General features: G+C 38.6%; 1 protein-coding gene across 1 annotated transcript in view; it reads right to left on the bottom strand.

Annotated features, from left to right (window-relative positions):
• Window positions 1–2,559: 2,559 nt before the first annotated feature.
• The window catches only part of fred (friend of echinoid), a 255,932-nt gene continuing 234,866 nt past the window's right edge, over window positions 2,560–23,625 (bottom strand). The window contains exons 5-8 of the mRNA XM_070106211.1: window positions 16,054–18,288; window positions 14,365–14,874; window positions 2,887–3,540; window positions 2,560–2,657 (exon numbers count right to left, since the gene is read on the bottom strand). Of these exons, the coding sequence (XP_069962312.1) occupies window positions 2,560–2,657; window positions 2,887–3,540; window positions 14,365–14,874; window positions 16,054–18,288 (3,497 nt within the window). The remainder of the gene's footprint in view (window positions 2,658–2,886; window positions 3,541–14,364; window positions 14,875–16,053; window positions 18,289–23,625) is intronic.

Genomic DNA, 23,625 nt, shown 5'->3' with positions numbered 1-23,625 from the left:
ATGTATTTTCTTCTTCCAATTGGAACTCAATAGCAGGTGTTTTTAAATAGCATCATGCTCGAAAATTTTTAAATTGAGAGATTTCAAGGGGTGCCAGCTTCTAATTTCTGATTAATCGGGTTCCCATATGTAAAACGACGTACCACCAACTACCACTTTTTACAATCCGATCAACTCCACAAAAACAGTATTAACTCATGCTCGAAAATGCTTCTCAGTGATGCTCTCTGATTATCACCAGTTTCGCGTAGTCGTGAGTTTGGGCCGATTAACGCTAAGTGAAACGCTCCTGTCTCTCACGTAGTGTACTTGTAAATATATAAATGTATTGGTGTACCACATACATATATGCTGTACATTTATACAAATAGAAGCAGAGAAAGTTGTGTATCATATTATTCCTATTCGCTGTTGTTGTTGTGCTTGTGCGCTAAGTGCATAATCAATCACCGTGATTTGCCTGCTTATCTCCTTTGTTTTATTATTTATATTTTTTCTTCATTCTTACACACACTCTACCACGCACACGCACACTAACACACATGCAAATGCGGAAATGTACGGGCATTTTCTATTCTTGATTGCTTTGTGGTAATATTTTTTGAAAATAAGTGGCTTTAACGTCGAAAAGCGCACATCATCATCTCGTGTTGTGTATTTTCTTGTTGTTATTTCTTTTAACTTGTTTATGTATTCACCACTTTTTGTGTTTATTTTTGGCAATAACCAAAAGATTAACTTAATAATGATATTGTTATTCCTTAAGAAGATTCAAGAAAACCATTGTTTATTCACCTTTCTAATTTAATACCGAATAAAAATTAAGTGTGTGTGATAGATATAGGCTCACTTAAGTTAGTATTGGTCATGGAAAAGTTTGGCCAAGTTTCCGTCTGGCCTTTTTTCGAAAATATTCATCATAAGTTTTCCAATATATTTAACTTAAAATACCAGCAACTCTTAGACCTGCATTTGGCTCAAATACCATTGTCCATTCGCGAATCGTTTTCTTCAGATTTCGGATATCAATTAAGAAAAAGGTTTTATTTCTCCATTAATAAAATTTACTCTTATCAACTACTTAAACCGCTGAAGAGTAGAATTTTTTTGGGCAAAAATGTTTGCCACCTCAAGGAACATATCTTAAAGTTAGTAAAGAAAAAGAGATTTTCGCTAAATGAGCACATAGGTTGGGACTCGCTGTGAATCCGGAGAAGTTCGAAGCCTATCTCTTTAAAATGAAGTCGAAATTTATACTATTCAAGACCGCTACTTCAAGTAGTAAAGTTACTTAGGCGCCGTGAAATATCTCGAAGTAATGCTCGATAGAAAAACTCTGCAGAAAAATTGATGTTTAAGGTAAGATTTTCAAAGCTTTTAATATACTCTGGACATTCCTGTAGAAATTGTTTGCTTTGAATCGGGTCGCACCGTCCGTTGGACTTACACGTGTGTCTTCCCTTTACTAGTACAGAGTGCCGTATAATAGTGGCACAAGTTCAATGTGAAGCCGTATGACCGTAGAGACCGTATGTTTACTTTCGCGAAAGCCCTGAATATTTGTGTTGACAACCGGCCGAAAAATATTTAAGTAGTGTACGAAAAAGGGCTTACAACGGGACTTCTAAAAGTGTTATCAAGCTCGGCAGTTGACTAGATTTTGTTGCGAAGATCGATCTTATTTCTTATATACTACTATGATCAAAAGTAAGGTGAATTTTTTTACTTGTAAAATATGTCTTTAGTTATCCTTCCATATCAATTTCACCCCCTTAAAAGTAATACCTTTTCGATAAAACACACTTTTCAACATTTTTTCCAGTCATAAAAACAGTCGGAATAGACTTCTTTCGGTCTAGCCATCAAGACCTTATTGGACTCGGAGTCAGTTTGACATTACAGTCAGCAAGAACCAATACAGCATTGATGCAATATCGTGCTGAAGGAACCAAGTGTTGTTCGCCCATAGTACCGACTGTTTTAGACGAATAGCTTCACGCAAACGACGCATAATGCTCAAATAATATTATTTGTTGACAGTTTGGTTTAGCAAAAGCATTAATATTGAACCACAACACGATAATTACCTCAACTTACTTATTGATCACAGTACTATGTACCCCGATTGGTCAAAATATCGGGAAAGCAAAGTTTTTAGGTGGCTTGTCTTTGAACGTAATGGCTAGAACTTCGTCGTGTGCCGATATTAAGAGAACAAGAGAAGAAAGCAATGGAATTCCGCTTTAACCGGCATATACATTAAACCTTTAGTGGATTTCTGAGGGGAAAACAATGCAAGAGTCTTTCAAAAATTTGTAGTGATAAACTCAGGAAATATCATCTGGCCTCTTATCATAAAGGAATATCTTACAAGTCAATCAGATGATCAGGAAATTTGGATGAGTTGGCCCATTATCAGAGCTATCTGAAGACTTTACTGATAATCACACCATTAAATTTTAGAAACCAGATTCATCCTTACTTAGAATGAAATGTGCTGAACTAAAAGACTTTAAATCACGATATTTATAGTCACGATTCAAGACAATTAATTCGCAGTCAACCAATGCCGCGATACGCGCTGCCTTGTCTTTTCCAGTCAATCGATAGTCCTTGCGGCTCCGCGCTTATTGCTTGACTGCTGATTGGAAAATTAACTGCTGTGCCACACAGCATTTCAATTACGAATTTCGAGAATCAGGAGTAAACGCAAACTTGAACTTCAGCTCCTCCGCAGAGTATCACACATACCTACATAAACGCGATGCACCAATGTGCAACAGCAAACAATTCTTCAGGCTTCTTCCCTTGGTTCGTCCACTTCAGCACCTCATTTTGGCGAACACACGCCAATAAAAGAGCGATATTAATTCTGGCCACACTTACCTAACTGCTGCTCCATGCGTTGCTGTTGCTGTTGTTGTTGCTGACGCGACTTTTTCAATGTGCCAAAACGTTGTGGCGGCGGTGGCGGTGATTGCAGCTGTTGTTGCTGCTGCTGCAACTGATGCTGATACTGTTGGTGCTGTAGTTGCTGCTGTTGCTCATGCAACTGTTGCAGCTCGTCCACATACTCCTGCCGCTGACCACTCTCACCCATAGCGGCGGCTTGGCTGACGACACTCAACCCGCTATTGGCTGGCGCGCAAGGACTTTGACTGCTGCCGGAGCTTGAAAAATCGTGTGGATTGCCAGTGCCACAAGTGCCAGCCGTTGACGTTGCCACCGTTGCGGCGGCGGCGGATGCCTGCGTTATATGCGGTGGCGGTGGCACCGGATATCCGACATAGTCGACGACGCATTGCGTCAGCGGATCCATACAAGTGCCATACGCTATCGAACCGGGCGGCTGTTCGATGTAGATTTGTGCGCCAGCTGCTGCCGCCGCCGCCGCTGCCACCGCTGCGGAGGAGTGCTGTTGTGCGGCAGCCATTTTCACACGCCACAATGTGTCCTGCGCGCTAGCTAGACTGCTGCAGATGCTATTCGACTTGGTGGAGTAATTATTTTCGGCTGACGGATAGTGCAGGCCTGTGGACCCTGCCAGCGTTGTGGATTGATGGTATAAGAGCAGCAGCAATGTGAAAGAAAAACAAGAGTGAAATTAATTATATTTTTAGAGCGGGTGTATGGCTGGTGTGTGAAGGAGTTGATAAAGAGAGCGTGGAAAGAAAATTGGCATTTTGTGCGTTTGGTGCAAATTGAAAATGAGTGAGTGAGGTGGGAAGACGTGTGTTTCATAGAGAGTTGTGCATATATTTATATTTAGTTATATTTTATACATAAAAGTTTTAAGTAGTTTATATATTCAAAAATATACGATATTTTTAATTGAAATAACTTTTCTTTCCCGAAATTTAAGCTCTTTTTGTTTTCGTTTTTTACAGATAAGCTGTAAAATGAATAATTAGTTTATAGGAGTTCTTGGAAGTGAAATATTCATATTTGTCGCCACATTATTGAAAATCATATTATAACAGCAAAGTAAAAATCGCCAATAACACCCTCTATGGCGAACTTTGAATATTGTATTTCTTGAACTTAACCAAATACTAGCCAAATTTACTTATTACACTTTTTAAACTGCATAGAAAGATAGAATTTTTAAGGTGCAACTAGTATGTTAAATTAATCCAAAGTCGGTGAAACCTGGGTACGAAATTCTTATTAATGTCAGTGTCTATGACAGTCGGGTTTGTGTAACTGGGTTGGACTGGGATTCAAAACTAACCAAGGAAAACAAAAAGTACTTATTTGAAGAATATTTTGGCTATATTTAGACCAACAAGGTGGTTTGTATCGTAGAGAGGCTGATTTCCGAAGTTGTCGATAAATGCCTGAGTTAACTTTCAATTGGATCAGTATTTGTATTGCAGAACATTTTGGCACTGTAAATAAGGGTCACTCGAATTGGTTAGTTTTCGTTCAATAACACTTATTTTCGTATTATTTCTCAGAGTTTTTATGGGGTTAGAAGACTGAACAGGCTGATCTCGACTCCGTTGACTCTACAACACTTTTTAAACCCATATAAATGTTATATTCCATCTGGTATTATTCGACATATACCGCTTGATCCTAGACGCGTTCAATGAAAGGAATTTGACCAACGCCACTATGTGAAAAGCTATCCCATACCATGACTTTAATGCCACCATGTTTGGCGGTTTTTATTGTAAGTCAGGTATTATTTTTCGTGTTGAGGGAACGCCGAACAAAGTTTCTAGAACTTTTACCAACAAATAATTCTATTTTGGATTTATACAATATATTTCGTCATTTAAACACGGGCCGGAAGACATGCTTTTCGCAAATTGTATAGGCGCTTCCACTTGTTTTCTATACGCTTGCAACATGTTGCTACAGAGTTTTGTTCACCTAACGGTTGTTTGGTGAGAAGGATACACTATGTATTAGCCTGAGGGTAAAATATATAGATTATAAACAAAATAAAATTTGTTGACAAAAAAAAAATTTTTTTTAACATCTCACTTTTAAAGTAAATTTTTGAGTTAAAATATTTATTTCATGAAAAATTTTTGATAAATGTTCTAGAAGCTGTGGTGAGTCCTCTTTCTAACCAATTAAAAGTTATCAACTTAAAAAAAAATTTTGTGGTCATTATTGGAGTTTTAAAAAAAGTCTTAAACGTCAACATGCTTTCCTTAAGCGTGAAAATAAGACCGTCGCATTCGGTAATTTTTATACAAATGTAAAGAGTTTAAGCCAAAAATAAATTTTTCTTGTCAAAAAAAAACTTTAACTCGAAAGTGGGCCGCCTCTAGATGTTAAAAAAAATTTTTTTGTCCAAAAATTTTCTTTTTTTATAATCTACAGATTTTACCCTCAGGCTAAGCAAAAAACAAAAATTGTTTTCGCTCCACCCTAATATATATATATATAATATATACATATAAATGATCAAAATGACGAGACAAGTTGAAATCCGGTCGACTGTCTGTCCGTCCGTCCGCAAATTAACATGAAAAACTGTAATTCGGTACAGGAGATCGCAGTAGCCACTGACACCTGTGCGCTAAACTTTGTTTTAATTGGGCGTGGCTCCGTTCCTAAATGGTATAAAATACATATCTTCCAAACGGCTTAAGATATATCAACCTAACTTGCTGAGAAGAAGTGATTTTATGATCTCCCTTTTATTGTTCTGTGAAAATAGGTACAATTGTATATTAACCACGCCCACTACCCATATTATGGTTATGTTGAAAACTACTAAAAGTACTATAACTCACTGAATAAATGGGAACCAAGCATTAAATTTCACAACCAGGATGGTGGAGAGGAGCTTTGTAGGATCTAGTGTGAAAATTGGACAAGAGGCGTGGCACCGCCCATCTTTAGGTGAAATCCTATATAAGAGAAAATATTCGACCGATTTCAACCAATTTGATGTGTAAGGTTAACCAAACAGAAATTGGATGACAACCACGCCTAATTTAAATATAACAATTACTTAATTTAACTCTCTAAACACTACTAGAGTTTATGCGCATTTTTTTGTATTTCATTATTCTAGAGTTATTCAATATGGCTCTTTTAAGCCTCTTTTTAATAATTTATAAAATCCGAATTAAACCCGAATATTGCTCACATTTGAAGCATAAGCTGCTTATAGATTACTCATACATATAAATATACTTAACTATAACGGTAAAAAGTTGAATAAACAAAAGTATGCAGCGTGCTAAGAAGAAGAAGATAAAGAAGAAAAGCTTAAGAAACTGTGCAAAAGTTGGTGCGCGCTTGTAAAAAGCCGACTTTAGTGCATTAGACCAGCAGCTAACGGTGTGGACTCGCTATTAGGAGTGCTGTGTGGCAGAAGTGCTAACAGGCGTGCGGTAGCGATGGAAACAAAGCGTAAAAAGAACACAACAAATAACAACAACTGCCTACACATTTCATAAGTCCGCAAAAATAACAAAAAAAAAATAAGAAGAAGAAGACAACTAACTAAAACACCGTTAGACAAAAAGTGCAACATCCACATGCCACGTAGCGGCGGCTGTCACGGTCCCCACGAAGCGCGATTGTGCGGCAATTGTTAACTTTGCGGAGCCACCGCCAACAACCCTGCCACCGCCGCCACGCCGAGGGGTGCAAATTAAATTTACCTGAAACTGCTGGCGGTTTCGCGGTTTTGCGGACATACGCCGCTGCTGTCAGCGACATAAGCGCTCTTGACATGCCCGCTGTGCCAATGTCACAACCGGTCTGTATTGTTGTTGCTGTTGTCGTTGTTCTTGTTGCGTCCGCCGCCTTTGTTGTTGCTGCGGCTAATTTTGTAGTTGCATCACATTTTGCGGTGCGATCGCCGACACCGGCATCACCTCCGCCGTCATTCATGCCATTAACGCGGCTAGTGTAAATATTGTTGCTGTTGTCGCTGCTGCCGCCAACGCCACCACCAGCATTGCTGTTGCACGAGTACGTTGGCACGTGACCAACAGTCATTGTGGTGGGTTTGCTCGCCTGTTCGTTATTGCTGTTGCATTTCAAGTTAATAATATTGTTGTTGTTCCCGTTACTATTGATATTGTTGCTGCTGTCATTGTGTTGTTTATTGTTGTTACTGTTGCCGTTACTGTCGCCATATACGTCCAAGCCAAATGGTGGTCCTATATATTTGCGGTGAATGAAGTAGATAAGATTGCCAGCATGACAAAGGGTCGCAGAGAAGATGAGAGAGAGCGCGCACGCGGGGTGAAGAGCGTATGTAAATGTGTTTATAGAGCTAAGACTTATTTTATGTAAATGTATGTGTTTGAAAGTTGTTGTTGTATTTTGATTTATTTACATATTTTCTCTCAAAAGCAACACAAAGGGAATATGGAAATCAAGTTGATGGCGTTCGTGATAACGTTGCCTTATAAAAGGTCACGCAAAGTAGTATTGAGTCGAAAAGACTCTTATTTTGAGATATTTTTTCCCTAGTTCTTTTGTCATATAGGAAGCTTTACATAGATATTCATAAGTTTTTCATCAAAAGATTTTGTCATTATAAATATTTCTTAAATAAAAATATTATATTATTGCCTTATAGTTCGATCGGGCATTATTTCGGCATTTATTTAATAAATTTTAAGTTCTCTTCTTTTACTGATATTTCAAGTGAAATTGTTAGGTCAACGAAGGAGAAATAAAGACGAAACTCAAAGTATTAATTAGCCCAAGAATTTCGATAGTTTCGACTCCATAATCAAGCGCTAAATACTTCACTCGCTGAAAAAGCTGACATCCCTGTCAACCAGCTGATAATTAGCTAACAAAAATACTACAATTTTAGTACGTAGACACTGTTCCACAAAGATTGTGTCCATAAACTCCGAAACAAAAGTGGTGTTTAAGTTAAGTAAATGCGAGATGTGTTGATATAGCATATGTTATGTTTGTCATAAACTTGAGTTTGTTACGCGATTTGCAACGCTCCTTCCATCGACTAAGAAACTCGGAGTTTAGTAAAACATTCATAGGTATATACTGTCGAATTAGTCAACCATTTATGTATAATATAATATAAACTTGTATCTCCTCTCCATACACAACAAATATGCTGTTTGGAAGTTTCTCTGCTTGTGAGTTGTATTAAACAGTAAAAGTCAATTAACTTGAGTTGAAAGAGCGTTTAAGAAACGCGGAGTTTAGTAAGATAGTTTTTGTTAGCATACTAAGTTCAACTGTCAACTGTCGAAATAGTCAACCATTTTTTGTATACAAATTCTGATTCCCCTCCATAAACATCAATTACAAACTGTGCTCCTGGCAAGTTTTTTGAAAATTTGTTTGTTTGATAAATTCTCTGTTTGTAAATTGGTTAAACAATTAAAATAACTTCTAAACTTAGCTTATGGCGCAAACCCAATTTAATTTAATAATGATCAGAAATCTTTATTTTTTTAAATGCGATGCCTTAGGCAAACATTTTGATATTTGCGAAATCTCTTATATAAGAGTTTTGCTAGATACTTAGAAAACCAATAAACTCGAGCTTTTCATTTCCAGTCTCCTTAAACACCACAATGAAGTCAGTTTTTTAGGCGAGTTATTGGAAAAGGAGTTAGCATTTTAATTTCTATGCTTCTGAGTGGGCTAAACTATAAAATAGCCAGACATGAGTTTGAAGCACAATATGAACGAACTGTTACACTTAAAAGAACCGTTCATTCGAGCAGTTTTGAGATATTTTACGAAACGCTAAGTTTATTTTGAAATGTTTATGCGATGTTGAACTTTCAAAATAGTACACAGTGCCGCCAAATTTTATACTAAAACTGTATTTTTTCAATAACCCCTCAAAAAGTGCTGTCTAAACGGAGTTGATAGATTTTTTTTTCTCAGGTGAACTCCCATTTTCCACTTCCTAAGTTGCTTTTATTGGTCAATAAACTCGGGTTTGTCCCGTGATGTGCAGATAGATGGAAAAAAAATTTACCTTCTGTTTGGATCTAAGGCTTTCTTGCCAACATATTCAAGTGTGAGCACCTAGACTATATATTAAATTCTACTTATTGTTAGCTTAAAGCTTAGGCAGAGTGCCAGAGCACTTTCAGAGTTAAACAATTGGTTATTGTTTTGAAGATTCCACTTAAATTTTGCGGCTATAACGCAGGTTGTTTTCTTTACATCTATAAAAAGTTATCGCTATACGGACCTTAGCTCATCGCTATCATATAAAACTCGATTATTTCTCAGAACAAATTTCTCTGATATAATCCTTATTAAATTCATTCGGTCTGAATTTGAGTTCCACAATATAAGTCGGCTTTACCAAAAGCTTAAGTCCTCTCCAAACATCTCTTTCGTAAAAAATGCAATTGCTGGCGACATTCGTAATTTTTATATGCTTTGAAAAAAGAAATAGACTTCGGGGGACAATTAGATAAACTTTATTCGTATAGCACTTCTTTTGAACTGTCATGTACTGGAGAGCTCTCAGTTGGTTTGTAGACTGATCGGTTCAAGCCTTACTTAGTGAGAAGTGGATTGTATATGGAGAAAAGACTACTAAGGTATATGTAAACGAATAGCTAAATAATAGAGCGGTAAGTAACCTGTATATAACTTGTTTTTCCGTCGAACCTCGCTGTCACATTAGAAGCTTCTTAGCAAGCCGAAAACTAACCTAAGTGCCTGCATTGAGCTGTCTTTACCTCAATTCATTTAATTTAACCACTGTGGTTAGGCCATTGCGGGCGAGTTATTTACTTCGAAGCGGCCAGTTAGCGACGCGCCTCCTTGGATCATGGTTAGTTTGCGAGCTACATGCAGTTGGCAACACTAATAAGCATAAAATACATACAACAACAAAAGCCAGTACGCTGCGCGCGAAGCTACAGGCCAACTGCATTAAATAACAAGCGGAAAGCGGCAGGACCGGCGACGACGGCCGGCGATGACTAGAATGAAAGTGACGATAACGCAAGAACTATGGAGAAGAACAAAAGTGCGCTGGTTAGCGCAACAGTAACGGTAAATGGTGAAAGTAATCAAAGCGGAAGCGGAAATGTATACAAATGAAACTTGAGCATTTTCCCCTTTTAATTATGCGCACTTATAAATTTCAAGTAACTGTGGACACAACAACAACACTAACATAACAGCTAGAAAAAAAACAACAAACATTGGCGAACAACGTAAACAAATGCTAAACAAGTACAATAATAATAATAACAACAACGACGAACACAAGCACTTGTGACAACCGTAAATTTACAACAACACCAGCAGCAACAAAGAAGCGTACAATGCAAAGTTCTGGGACAAAATGTACACACAAAAAAAAAAAAGTTGAAAAAATATAAATTCAATGAACATCGGTTGTGTGCCAAAAGGGAAAAGTTACTGGCAAATTCTGCCATGCAGTAGAAGTGCAGCAACAACAAATTGTAGTATAAGTAGCTTAGGGGGTTTGGAGAGAATGCTTTTCTTTAACAAGGTATTGAGTCGCACCGAAGCTTTAATACCCTACACATATAAAAAAGTTTCCATACAAGAACTTGATTTTGATCGTTCACTTTGTACGGCAGATATATGCCACTGTGGTAAATCCAGAACAATTTATTCGCAGCTTACGTCGCTGTATTGGATAATATTCTGTATTGAATTTCGTGAAGATATCTTGTCAGATAAAAAAATTTTCTATACAAGAACTTGATGTTGACCGATCAGATGGTATGACAGCTATGTGTTATGGTGATCTTATCGGAACAATTAGTTCGCAGATTATACCGCTACTTTGAGTAATAATATCTGTAAAATTTTTAGAAGATATCTCGTCAAATATTGGCAGACATAGCTTAATCGGCACAGCTCGTCGTGTTGCTCATTTATACATATAACCATTTTTTTTGCTTATAGGATCTGCTACTGGGTATACAAATATTTTTATTTCCCATAATAATTTTATAGCAAAGCAATTAACCATAAATTATTCAATGATTAATGTGGAGAAAATGAATTTTGATGTAGAACACTGAGGATCGCTGGATATAATTTCTATCTGATAGGTAACATGCGAAATCGTCGATCTTCTCAGTTAAGTTGGGGCCATGTCTGAGTTCAGTGATAAAATATTTACTTTGTCGGACAAGATATGGATGTATTGTTTATTTCCTTACTAACGATATTATTGGAAATATGTAATATTTTTCTTCATATCATGCTACTTCGTAATACAGTTGGAGCTTAAAGGTAAGGTAAACCTTGACTCCTTACCTAACATTTAGGCGGCTTCGGGAAAACAGAAGCAACTTCTATTGTATATAACGCAGTATTTTGGTGTTAATTTTTGCTAGCTTGTCTTTCAACTCAAGACCTTTGGTACACTGCCTATCCACAAAATTTAAAGCCATGAATTCAATGAATGAAACAATAGCCCTTCAGAGATATTTTTCTTTGTTTTAGTATTTGTTTTTGCTTTCATTGTTCGAGCGTTTGCTTACACTTTACCCTCAAAGTATCACAACACCAGTTATCGAAATTGTGATCACAGCGTCGATTATGCAACGCTCGTTTTTCTTTTGTTTGTATTGTTGTTGTGCTTGTAATTGCATTGTGCTTACGGCATCATGCCAACGGTTATGTAAGGCTCCCAGTATCCGCTTGGCGCTAGTTGTCGCTTGTCTTACAATTCATATTTCCTCCTTTGGGTGTATTTTTGCTCTCCTTTGGAGGGTTGCCAAGCATTTTTACTATTTTTTCTGGGACTGCGTGTACAAATATTGGCATTGTTTGGCTTTTGTTCTCGCCCCTCATGTGTTTGCTCGCAACAGTTTAACACAAAAAGCACTAATTTTTTATTGAAAAGCGAAAGAGCGTAATAATAATAATAGTAAAATTCTTTAAAATCATAAACTACAAATGCAATTGTGTTCTTTTACTATTAGTTTCTGGATTTCTCTTCAACTTGTCGCTCTCATTTTGTTTTTTTCCCTTTCCCTCCTTTAAGAAGTAATTTGCTCACAACTGTGAAACAATTAAAGCAGCATAATTTTTGATTGCTTTTCATTTATTGTTATGTTTAATAATAGCCAATAGCTCCCGCACCTCGCCATCGCCATTACTTTTAGGAGCCTTGTCGCATTAAATGCTAAATATTATTGTTGAAATCATAGAAATTGTGACTACTTCCGTTTCATTGTGTTTCAAGTGTTCCGTATAGAAGAAACTTTTAAGAGAGGTATATTGGGAGCAAAGTTATTATTGCAGAACTTTGTTTTTTAAATCAGCGAGTTTTGAATGTTTTGAATAAAAGTTATCCAATGAAAATTTTAGATTGAAGTTTGATTAACTATGAGGACAATACAACTCTGCGCATTAAATTGAAAGTATCTGAAAATAGGACATGCACTATACATATAAAGTGGACATTGTTTAAAGTATCGATAGTATTTTTACACAACGGAAAAGCATAGCAATTGCTTAAAAGTTCACTAAATCTCTTAGAAAACAAGTTATATTTTATAAACAGTCTGAAATCCAGTCTCTTTTCATTTCCACTTCCACTTTTTTCATTTGTTAATCTGATTATACAATATATAGATAGGTAGGTAGTGTGGCTGTCTGCCGACGGCACCTAGGCCTTTAGGAGGCCCATAGTGAAACTACCCGTACTAAAATCCCCTCACTCTATTGTCTTCTTTCTAAACCACTACTTGCTTCTGATGAAGTTCATCAGTACAAAAAGTTGTATCTGTGCAACCTCCGAAACCTCGAAAAGAAACTCTCGACCGATAGTTGCGCTTCTTTTTCTATACAAAGCCTTGCATGCGCATAGTCTCCTCTTCATGTACCTGCTTCTGTAATAGTCATTGTATGGTGTTCTCAGTCCGCTGGCATGTCTGAACAAGTTATAGTTTGACTCCACCGATACTCAGGTATATTTATAACAGGTTTGTCGATTGAATATCTCCAAATAGCCAAGGCATATACATTCCATCTTTTCCTAATTGTAGGGTGGTGCTTGCTCTGGCTAGTTCATCTGCTTCACAGTTACCATTGATACCATTATGTTCTGGAACTCATTGTAGGTTTATTGTGAAATAGGATGCTGACTTTGCACAACTTTACAGTTATGATTGGCGTGGGACTTCTTTATCTGTTTACCCTCAGATCCATTCTAAGCTTTTTCTAAGTTGGAGAACGCTATTGAAACAATTATTAAGAGGTTTTCAACTTGGGAACACACATTAGTGGAACGTCCCATTGTTTAATAACCCACGGTTCATCGAAGGCCTTCCGATTCTGGCGAATCTGGTGATGCCGTTCACGTACATCTTATAATAAAAGTTTTAGAGTTTGCTGTTCAGTAGTAGAAATGGAAGAATTACTGAACAATGTTGGTGTTTCGAAGAAGATTTCAAGGGATGCGGCAGTGTAAAATATTTAATCTATTTCTATTCGAACGTTTTCGAACTCTATGTGCGTCGGATCATGTGACTTCACCCAGAAAGTATGGGCGTAACTAATCAGAATTTTTATAATTTTCTGTTATGGTGAAGTTTAATATTGTGGTAAAAAAAAGTACTTATGGAACAGAAGATTAGCTCTCAAGGGTCCAACTGTTTTGGAGGAAATTACGAGGTAAAGTTAAAGCTACTGAAACTTAGTTAAAGAACTTAAACTTGCGATATGTATCAAGCAAGGTTACAATTTTGACGTTCGTTAATATTAATCATCTCATAAGCCGTACTCTGACACGTGCGCGCTGACCTTCCATGTGGGACCTACTGCTAAAACAAATAAAGTGCTCTGCTTGTCATTCTCACATTCAATAAATTTCAACGTCAATGTGCCAACGACTGCGACATGTCAAAATTAGCAACATTTGAAATTCATCCTAAATTCCAACACCCACACACGCACACAACGTACTGAAACTAGTCGAAATAGTGAAGGATGTAGCTTGCCAATTTAGCACGAAACGCCTCGAACTCGAACTCGACTCTACAATAGCAACTTCAATTTTCATTTCGCTCATTATGCTGAGAATTGCATTTGTGCACTTGCACCCACCTACGTCCCGCTGTGGCTCACTGTCTGACCAACCGGACAAATTCCATCCGCTAACTACTTTTGTACGGTCCAACAGCGCTGCGCTGTCTTGCTGGGCTACTGCCGAAATGAGATTACGAGTCGACGCCGCATGAAAACATTCAACGAAAGAGCGAACGCTGCATCAGCACAATTATGAATGCAAACATAATCCTTGCGAGCTTTGTCTTTACACGCACGCCAAATGAGGGTGAGATGTTCATGATGCAATGGGAGCTGGGTGCTTTGGACGGGTGGTCAATTGGTGCATTGCACATAGAGAAACTTACACACTATAATCTACTGGGTACTTACACTCGTTGCGTCCCGCGATGGCCGAGTGCGCTAATGGCGTCACTTGGTAGCTATCCGCATCACTGCCAACACTGCTGCCACCAAGCGTCGATGTGACATGATAGCCATAACCATTCTGCGAGCCATAGACTGTCATGCCCGCTACAAAGGAGGCGGATTTCTGGTGCTGCTGTTGCTGCTGCAGTTGTTCCTCGTTATCCTGCACGGCTGTGAGTGTTAGTTCCATCGCATGCGAATCTAGTGATTTGCTGCTATCCAGACTACCGGTTGGATAATAGGGTGGTGGCGCTTGATTTGTTTGCGCCACTATAGATGGACGACCCGAGTCGAGGTCGTATTCTTTGGCCGGTGAGCTGGTGTTGGTCTTCTTCTTGTTGGATGCCACGCGTCGGCAGTGACAAAAGAGCAATAAGAGTCCGACGAGCAGTAGGAATGCAATAGATGAGACGATTATGGCTATTACAGCGGATGTCGTTAGCGTTGATGTCTCGGGCATATATGATTTGCCAACTGTGGTGAAGTGCGTTCAAATCCATACCAAATGTTTGCGGAGGCGATTGATGAATGGTGACGTGTGAAGAAAAGAAAAAAATTAGCGATGAGTTTGAGTAAATGTGAATAGGTAGTAATGGTGTCATGGAAGTGGACATGAAGTTGACCTAAAAAGGCGATGAAGTAGTATTTGTATGGATGTATGAAAGTTAGTCATTTGTGGACCTCTTCATCTTCTTTCTTCGTCGGGCGAAGATAAGAAGGAAAACAAAATTTGTGTTGTTATTTAGAGCTTAGGAACGTAAATATGTACTTTGTGGAACGAAACAGTCAGCTCGTTTTGAGAACTTTAGATCTAAACCAGTCCTTTACCTTAAGACACCATGTATATTGCTTAAGTCCTGACTCATAATAAGACTGATTGAAAGGAAAGTCCGGTAGCGGTTGAATATCTTAGCATTGAATATAAGATCTATATCATAGAGCCTGGGCTTTGAAGAATTTTTGAGAAATATGTATACGCATTAACTTGGTAAGACCGGAATCCAATATCAGATGAAATGAAGCACGTTATAGCCCATCTATTTAGAGTTTGGGCATTCTACCCATGTAAAGTTTAATGGGTCAAACTCCATTTTTTTTTTTAGATTTATTGACTTCTCGGATATGATTTCATACCAAGGTTTTCCGAAAAGGTTATTATTTAATTCCCCACTCGAGAAATGAAGCATTATTTAGTGGAGGCTAATACGAATATGAGGGTCAACAAAGCCATGTGTATTTTAAGACAGTGTCCAAAACCTACATTTAGTTTAGAATGATCCACTGGTAAGTAAACGAGGTTCGGCAGGCTCTACAGCCAAGGTTAAGTGATATTTTAACCGTTTAGATTTACGACTACTAGGGGTACTAAGAAAATCGTGGTATGTTAAGTGTACTGTAGTAGTCCAAAGCTAAACGGAGGAAAGATAGTACAGGCATTCGGGCCTTTCGTGATTTCTAGCTCTGCCCACAGGAAAAGCTGCCAACAAAAACTCCGCAACTTGTTGTGGAAAGCAATATATCAAAGAGTTTTGAAATGAAAATGCAATGTAAACCATGGTAAAGGCGCTGCCGATAGGAAGCAATATTTCAAACTAAATACATCTGGGACACTCACATTCACTTCACTCACTACTTTGTACTGGCTATACTCACTTTCCGCATTCGCATACTGTCCGCAATGGTCGTGATTGGTGCGTAGGCACAATTTCACACGCACCGTCGGTCCCTGCGCCGTCTCCGCCAATGCCAACGTTATGTCCTCTGCATGGCCCAATGTTCGGCCCGATGCGCTATAATGTGTCGTTTGTGGAATGTGATTAATTACTGCCTCTTTGAATGTGGCCTCACTGCCGGACGGTAGTAATGTCACTGTATCCACAATCTCCCATGTGGCCATTGGCGTTTCGCGATTCACCAATGATTCGACTATTGCAATTAATGACAGACATGTCGCCGCCACATTGATACCCAGAACATGCGAGTTGGGATCATAGGTGACATGTAGGGGTGGTGGAATTTTACTGACTTTTGTGGTGGCCAACATTTCGTTGGAGTAGCCAGAACTGCCTTTCGAATTCAGCGCATACACACGAAACATATAGCTTTGATATTGATCCAACGGCATCACTTTACAGGGATTCTCACGATAACAATCGTACTCTAGCCAATCTGCTGAGCCGGCACTACTGCCAGCGGTAAAGCTCGCACCGGCGCTACTGCTGCTGCTACTGCTCACAATGGACGTAGTGTAGGTGTGTGTGGCGCAGTCGGAAAGCGTTTGTTCGCGTGGTGTTGCCACACGACGATAAGTGACAAGGAATTTTGTGCTCAACAAGCCACCATTGAAGCCCGGTATCCAGCTGAGTATGGCATAATTGTGCGATATTTCCATTACTTTCAGCGCGGTGGGCCGTTCTGGTGCACCCTTGGGTTGTAGTCTAATTTGCGTGCGTATTGTGTCGAGTGGATTGACAGCACGACAAGTGTAGTCGCCATAGTCGGAGTGTGAGATATGGTTTATGCGCAATATCGAGGTATAGACATCATTATTATCCGTGCGTATTGCAATTTCATAATGACCATCCGAAGACATTGTAAGCGGCGAGGGATTGTTTGCGAATTGCCATTGAAATTCTGGCTTCGGATAAGCTTGCACCTTGCACAAAACCTCCGCCGACTCACGCACATCGTAAGCCACCTTATTATACTGATGCAAAACAATCGGTTCGTGTTCGATGCGCAAATGCATGCTCGAGTTGGCCGAGTTCACTTCATTCTCGTAGAGACATGTGTATAGCCCGCGATCACCTGGCACCAACTGATTTCCATTCGGCCGTCCTTTACCGCGGAATTTCAGTATGCTTTGCACGGTTACGACGCCACCTTGACCCTCGGTGGGCGTCGTGCGTATATCATACATCTTACGACCTGGCAATACTTCGGTACCATCCTTTATCCAACGTATAATGGGCGTGGGTTTACCCTTGGCGCTACACGTAACCGCGTAGTCGACATCGCCCACACGTCGTGTCATGTGTTGTTGTAGTTTGGCTAGAAATTGTGGTGGCTGATGTACTTCGAGTATAATCGTAGCCATCTTACCAATACCTAACTCATTAACGGCATGACAGTGATATTTCCCCTCACTACCAAGATGCGCCTTCGGTATGGAGTATTGTGGTCCTTGCGCCAAAATCTTTTGTGTATTACTAAACTCACCGTCCACATCACGAAACCAACGATACTGCGGCACTGGCCAGCCTGGCGGATTAGCTGAGCAACTGAGCGTAACACCGTTGCCCACATGCACAATCGGTTTATTTGGTGTTATGTAGGCTTGCCCGGGTCGGTGTCGCACCAACAGCGCCACCGTAGAGTTCCCAACACCTTCTACACGTTTCGAATTGTAGGGGTTCATCAGATTGACAGCGCGACAAATGTAGTTGCCGGCGTGTTCGGCGCGCACAGTTACCAAAGTGAGCAGTTCGCCAGTGAAGCGAAAGTCTGGCGCTCCCTCCTTCAACCATTCAATGGTGATGGGTGGCGGGTTGGAAGTAACATTACAGCGCACCATAACCGTTTCGCCCTCTTCGGCTTCGTGTGTCTTCGATTCGATAACGACTATGGGTGGGAAGAGCACATCAAGTATTATGTCCTTCTCGCCTGATTTGCCAAGCCCATTGTCTGCGTTGCAAGTATATTTGCCCGCATGATGGCGCCCCACACGATATATAGTGTGCGTAGGCGTGGCACTAACATATTGGCCATTGCGTGACCAACGTACATTGGAGACTTTGGGTTTTGCATCGACATTGCATTCCAATTTGGCGATGTGATCACGTTCGATGCGCAGCGGATTTTGTGGTCCCACTTCAACGCGTGGATAAACTGCAAGTAAATAAGATAATAATGGTGTAATTAGAAGAAGCACACATAGCAATCGGTAGAGTGTCTTCAAAACATATATTATGGGTTTAATGTGCAGAAACTGGTATCGCTGAAGCAGCATTTCATATGTTTTTGGATTTGTAATTTACAATTGGTTTGGGAAGATAGTATTGGATTTTATAGTGGTCGATCTATAGTAAACCGTTTTCATCCCTAAAACGCTCGGTATACAAGTATTCTTAGATTGTTCTTAGATTATATTGTGAAAAATGACAATAAATTTGATTAGGAATGGTATCACCCCATTCTCCGAAATTTCTCGTCGCTTTTATATTTATATAAGACAAACGTCCCAGAAGTAAGAAAATAGTTTCAAGTTCTAATAGGCCGAGGAGGTCTGCATTGCTTAGCATTAATATGTAATTTATTTCAAATTGGGTTATAAGTTTTCACTGAAGTTGAGCAAACTGCACATTCCTCCAAATGGAAATTTCAATCCCCTATTTTTAATTATAAAATAAAAGCTCAAACTCGTATAGCTTACAACAACCTTATACCATATAACAGATAATATCATTAGGATTGTAAGCACCCAGAAAATATTTTCATACTTTCAAGCATTGGAGGTTAATGCTACAGTGGTGAGATAAATCTGGTGAATTTGGGCATGGTGAAAAAGTTTATTTTGATGTGATTACTTGTGTAATTAGATGAGTAAAGTGAAAAAGTCCAATTGATCACGGGAATTGAAATATTTTTGTATGGTGTATTTTAAATTACTGTAGCGTTCATCTTTACTTCGAAGAAGAAGGTAAGCTAAGCACAACAAAACAGCTGAAGTAATAACTATGCACATTTAAGAATAATTTTAGGTGTAAAAGAGCACCGAAAATTTTTACACAATTTTTTATGTTGAATTCTACTATGGTGTGATAAGTGTGATGAATTAAGGCATGTTGATGTGATTTATCCATTTTTTTTCAAACATGAGAAGTTAAGAGGTGGTGAGTAAACAATATCGTTCGAATAAGCTTCACTTGTCATTATTTTAAGTCGTGAGGCTAGTTTGGTGAGTTCATGTGTTCTTAGCTTTTGTGTGTTGGTTCAGCTGAGGGGAAGTTTAGGTGTGGGAAATTGACATAACATTAAGATACCATTTACTTAAAAATGTATCTCTGGCTTAATGTTTTCAAAATAGATAATTTTGTAGTTAAAACTTTATACTGGTATTTACCATGCTCTAAATTTGCATACAAGTACATAGTATGTGTGTATATACCTTTCATAAATGAGTGAAAACCACACATAACACATGTGGTGAGTTCAACTAGGTAGGTTAAACAAGAGAGCTTAAGGTGTATTGTGAAAAGGATATCGAAGTTTCAATTATTATAATTTTGAAGTGAAGTGAGTGTGGTGAGTTCATGTTTGCTTAGAATGTGTGTGTTGGTTTAGCTGTGGGTACATGAAAGTGTGGTGAGTTGACATTAAATTGATATGCCATATACAAAATAATTTATCTCTTACTTAATGTTTTGATAGAATTCTTACTGATATTCACCATTATCTAAATTTTGTTCTATGTCCACATGTATATCCCTTTCACAAATAAGTGAAAACAATACCTGCCAGTTTATAAACCTACTCAAAATTTATACAGATTGCATCAATTACTATACTGGAAAACTCCCCACATCTACAGAGATTCACCTTACCACTGATATATTTAATGGCGATTAATTTTTTAATTTTTCTTTAACTGACTTTAGAATAAAAATTTAATACTTCAAACAAAGAATTTCGACAAAATTGTTGACAGAATTTTAATATGTCAAGAGAGTTGCGTTATCCGCGTTCCCTTCAATCCTTCCCTAAAGCTATCATGGTACATGACAATTAATGCTTACTATTTTTATTCACCTAACATTAAAACTAGCACCCCACTCCCCTCTCCACATTGGCCGTTGCGAACATATGTTAATATTCCCAAAATCTAACGTTCACGCTAGCGGTAAATTGGGCTCGCTTGCATTAGCTCTAATAAATATGAATATCAATTTTATGCAGCGAATTGTGTGCAACGCGTCAAAATGCTGTTAGGCATAGCAAACCACTCATAACGGTAAATGCAAATTTTTACGACCACCTTTTGGTATGCGTGTTCATATTTAATTTGTAAATGCTGCCACGAAAACAGCAGCGCCCAAACACTCAGAGCGACTTTTAGCCGTGCGCACACACACACACACAAACTTGTTTGTAGATATGTATATACGTACTATTAGCACCTATGCATATCATCAATGCCACTCATGCAGGCAGCCGAATAAATGTTGGTTGATAGCTGAAAAATGGCAAAACATGTTTGTACGTGCCAGTCAATAAGCTGCAGGAACTGTGTGACAGGATATGAGGCAGCCGCAAGCGTAAATAACGATGACACCGAAACGTTGCATTGCGTGAGAGGACGCGCTTCAGCGTCGGCTTGTAAAAAATATGCAAATAAACTCGTTCGGTTGCGGCAATTAGTGAGTTGTTGTTGTTTTTTGCAATTGTTGTTGTTCTTCTTGCAATTGCTGTTGTAGGTGTGCGTACTGTTATATTTGGAATATGTTTTTTTGTTTGTTTTGTATATTGTTGTTGCTATGTTTCGAAATTGTTGTTGTTGCATATTTTTTTTGTTGCTATTTCGGTTGTAACTATAGTTTTTATTGGATTTTTTTTAAACATTGTTGTTGTTTTTGGCAATTGTTGTTGTTGTACAAATTTTTAATTGCTGTTGTTTTTGCAAGTTTTGTTTTTATTGGAATTGTTGATTTTAAATTTGTTATTGTGTTTTTGGCATTTATTGTTGTTGTTAATTTTTTTTTTGTTGCTGTCGTTGCTGCCATTATAGGTTTTATAGGAATTGTTGTTTTTAAATTTTTGTTTTTGTTGTTTTTGTTATAATAGCCATTTTTACAACATCTACCATCCACTAGTAACACTCTTTGCCCTTACGCTACGTCATCCGCTCACCTTTATCCCTCATCCAACCTACCGTCCTTGACTCTACGCATCGCTGGTCTCCGTCGGGTGCAGAAATATAGTTGTCGTTCAACGCGTGTTGACAATGCTCATTGCTGCTGCGCCGTTATGTTCACTTCTGTCGTTCCTGCCACTCATGTTGTTGTCGCTCAATTAAATGTGCCACATTTTTTTTGTTTACCCTTGTTTTTGTTGTTCTTTCATATACGCATTCATTATTGCTTTATAGGTATAGCTTTACTATATGTACATCATCCACTGACATCGATAGATCGACTTTGCATAGGCGCTCTGCATTGAAACGGCCGCCAAACGACCGGCGGCACCGGCTGAACACGTTAGAAACGAAGCTGAAGCAAGTTGGTGACTTGTATATACTAACGTTCATACGATTATGACCCATAATAGTATGACTTTTGTCCAGCTACTATGCACGCACACACACATACATAATATATATATATATATAAGTTTACATATATGTATGTGCCCGTTAAGTTGAGTCCGATTTTTATGATCCGTGACGTTGGACATTTCCTGCTCAATGGGTGTGCGCAATTAGACGCATAAGCTGTGTTGTTTTTGTTGCTGCTATTGCTGTTGCTGTTGCTATTATTACTGCCATCGCTATGAAACGCCCAGCGGCATCATTTAAATGAAGTGAAATTACACGTAAATGTCGGTCATTAGCAGCGAGAAAACATATGCACTGCTTTCTATGTGACATACACACCCATACACAGCCACAAAGAGTATCCACATACATACACATTATATGGGCAGAACTGAATTAAAAATAGCGGATGTGAAAGGTGCCCACAGGGTTCGGCAAACTTTGTTTATTGCCGCCTAAGTGTTGATATTGGTGTCATAAATCAATGTGTCGTCAGCGTAGAGCGGAAAGACCGAGTTGCTATTGTTGTTACCGGCTGATAGTTATATAACAAAAACAACTTTGTTGTACTACAAATAATATTTTTTAAACTTGGAAACTAGATACAAGTGGTTGCAGTAGGATCGGAGCTTAGGTGGTCACTGCAATTAATTGGAGGTCAGATCTTTTTGCTATTGAGTTCGTTAATGAGGATCAGAAAATTAATGAAAGGATGAAAGTCATTGTAAATTCTTCCTATACAATTTGGTAAGAGATTTCGCTCTCTTTGAGAAACCTTCATTCGATTTAAGATGACAAAAACATCGGATGCTTCTAAGGGAAACTTTTCTACAATTCAGTATGATGTTCCGTCATCGTCGAGCCAAAGTCCGTCGCAGCTCACTTTTAATAAGCAACATTTTCGCATTTGGAGTGATAATCCACAAACCATTGTTGAGAAGCTTAAAAAGTCATTAATTTGTGTGCCCTAAGAGCAGAGAGCATCATTGATCTGAATTTCTTCAAAAATGAAGCCAGCCATAATGTTACAGTCATTAAGGAATGCTTTATAGAGCCATGATTTCATGCCTGAATTGGAGGATATTGATATGGACGACCCTTGGTTCCAACAAGACGGCGTTACATGTCATACAGTCAACGAAACAATCAATTTAGTTAAGCAAACTTGATGAGCGCATTATCTCGCGTCGTGGGCCTTGTGATCGTACGACTTAACACCGCTGGACTATTTTTTGTGAGGATAGGTATGTGAAGTCGCTTGTCTACGCAGATAAGCCCGAGACGATTGAGGTCATGTGCGTTATTGTTGACATATGGCCTCTATTGCTGTAAAATGTTGTTAAAAATTGTTCCTCACACGACACAACATTCTGTCTCAGAAGTAGTACCAATTCCAAAATTAGGTTACCACAAGCAATCAATTCTGGGGAAGCGAATCAAAAGAGTAACCAAATTAAAAAAAAAAAAAAAATACTGTTTTTTCACAGACGATTAAACTGTGCTTTGATTTTTCGTTTTTGCATCTCTTAAACTTGTAAAGGAATTGCTATTGGCATATCTACTTTAGGCTACTGTATATTAGCAAATGTTATATTCATAAATATTGTTAAATTTATTTCATGTATTCTAGTTTGGTTCAGTGAATAAGTTCCGAAGCAATATTAGAGGTTCACAACAAAGAGAGGACGAGTACACAACCCAGTGAATATTTTTCACAAGAGTACAGAGTTTGGTGATGTTAAGAGGTCGATCTTAGCAGGGATCTAACTTGAACAGCTTAGCGCGCCGGTCCGTAGTGGTAACTAAAACACTTTGGTCTAGTGGTCGAACGATACTGATGTAGATCCAACTTAGTCCCATTCCGTCGATTCAGCTATGACCAGGCACCTAAATGAGTCTGGTAATGAAGTAGCTTG

This window comes from Bactrocera oleae, chromosome 3 (assembly GCF_042242935.1).
Source record: "Bactrocera oleae isolate idBacOlea1 chromosome 3, idBacOlea1, whole genome shotgun sequence".
Classification (NCBI taxonomy): Eukaryota; Metazoa; Arthropoda; class Insecta; order Diptera; family Tephritidae; genus Bactrocera; species Bactrocera oleae.
Note: the sequence above shows the minus strand (reverse complement) of the source record. Positions and strands in the feature narration are given on the sequence as shown.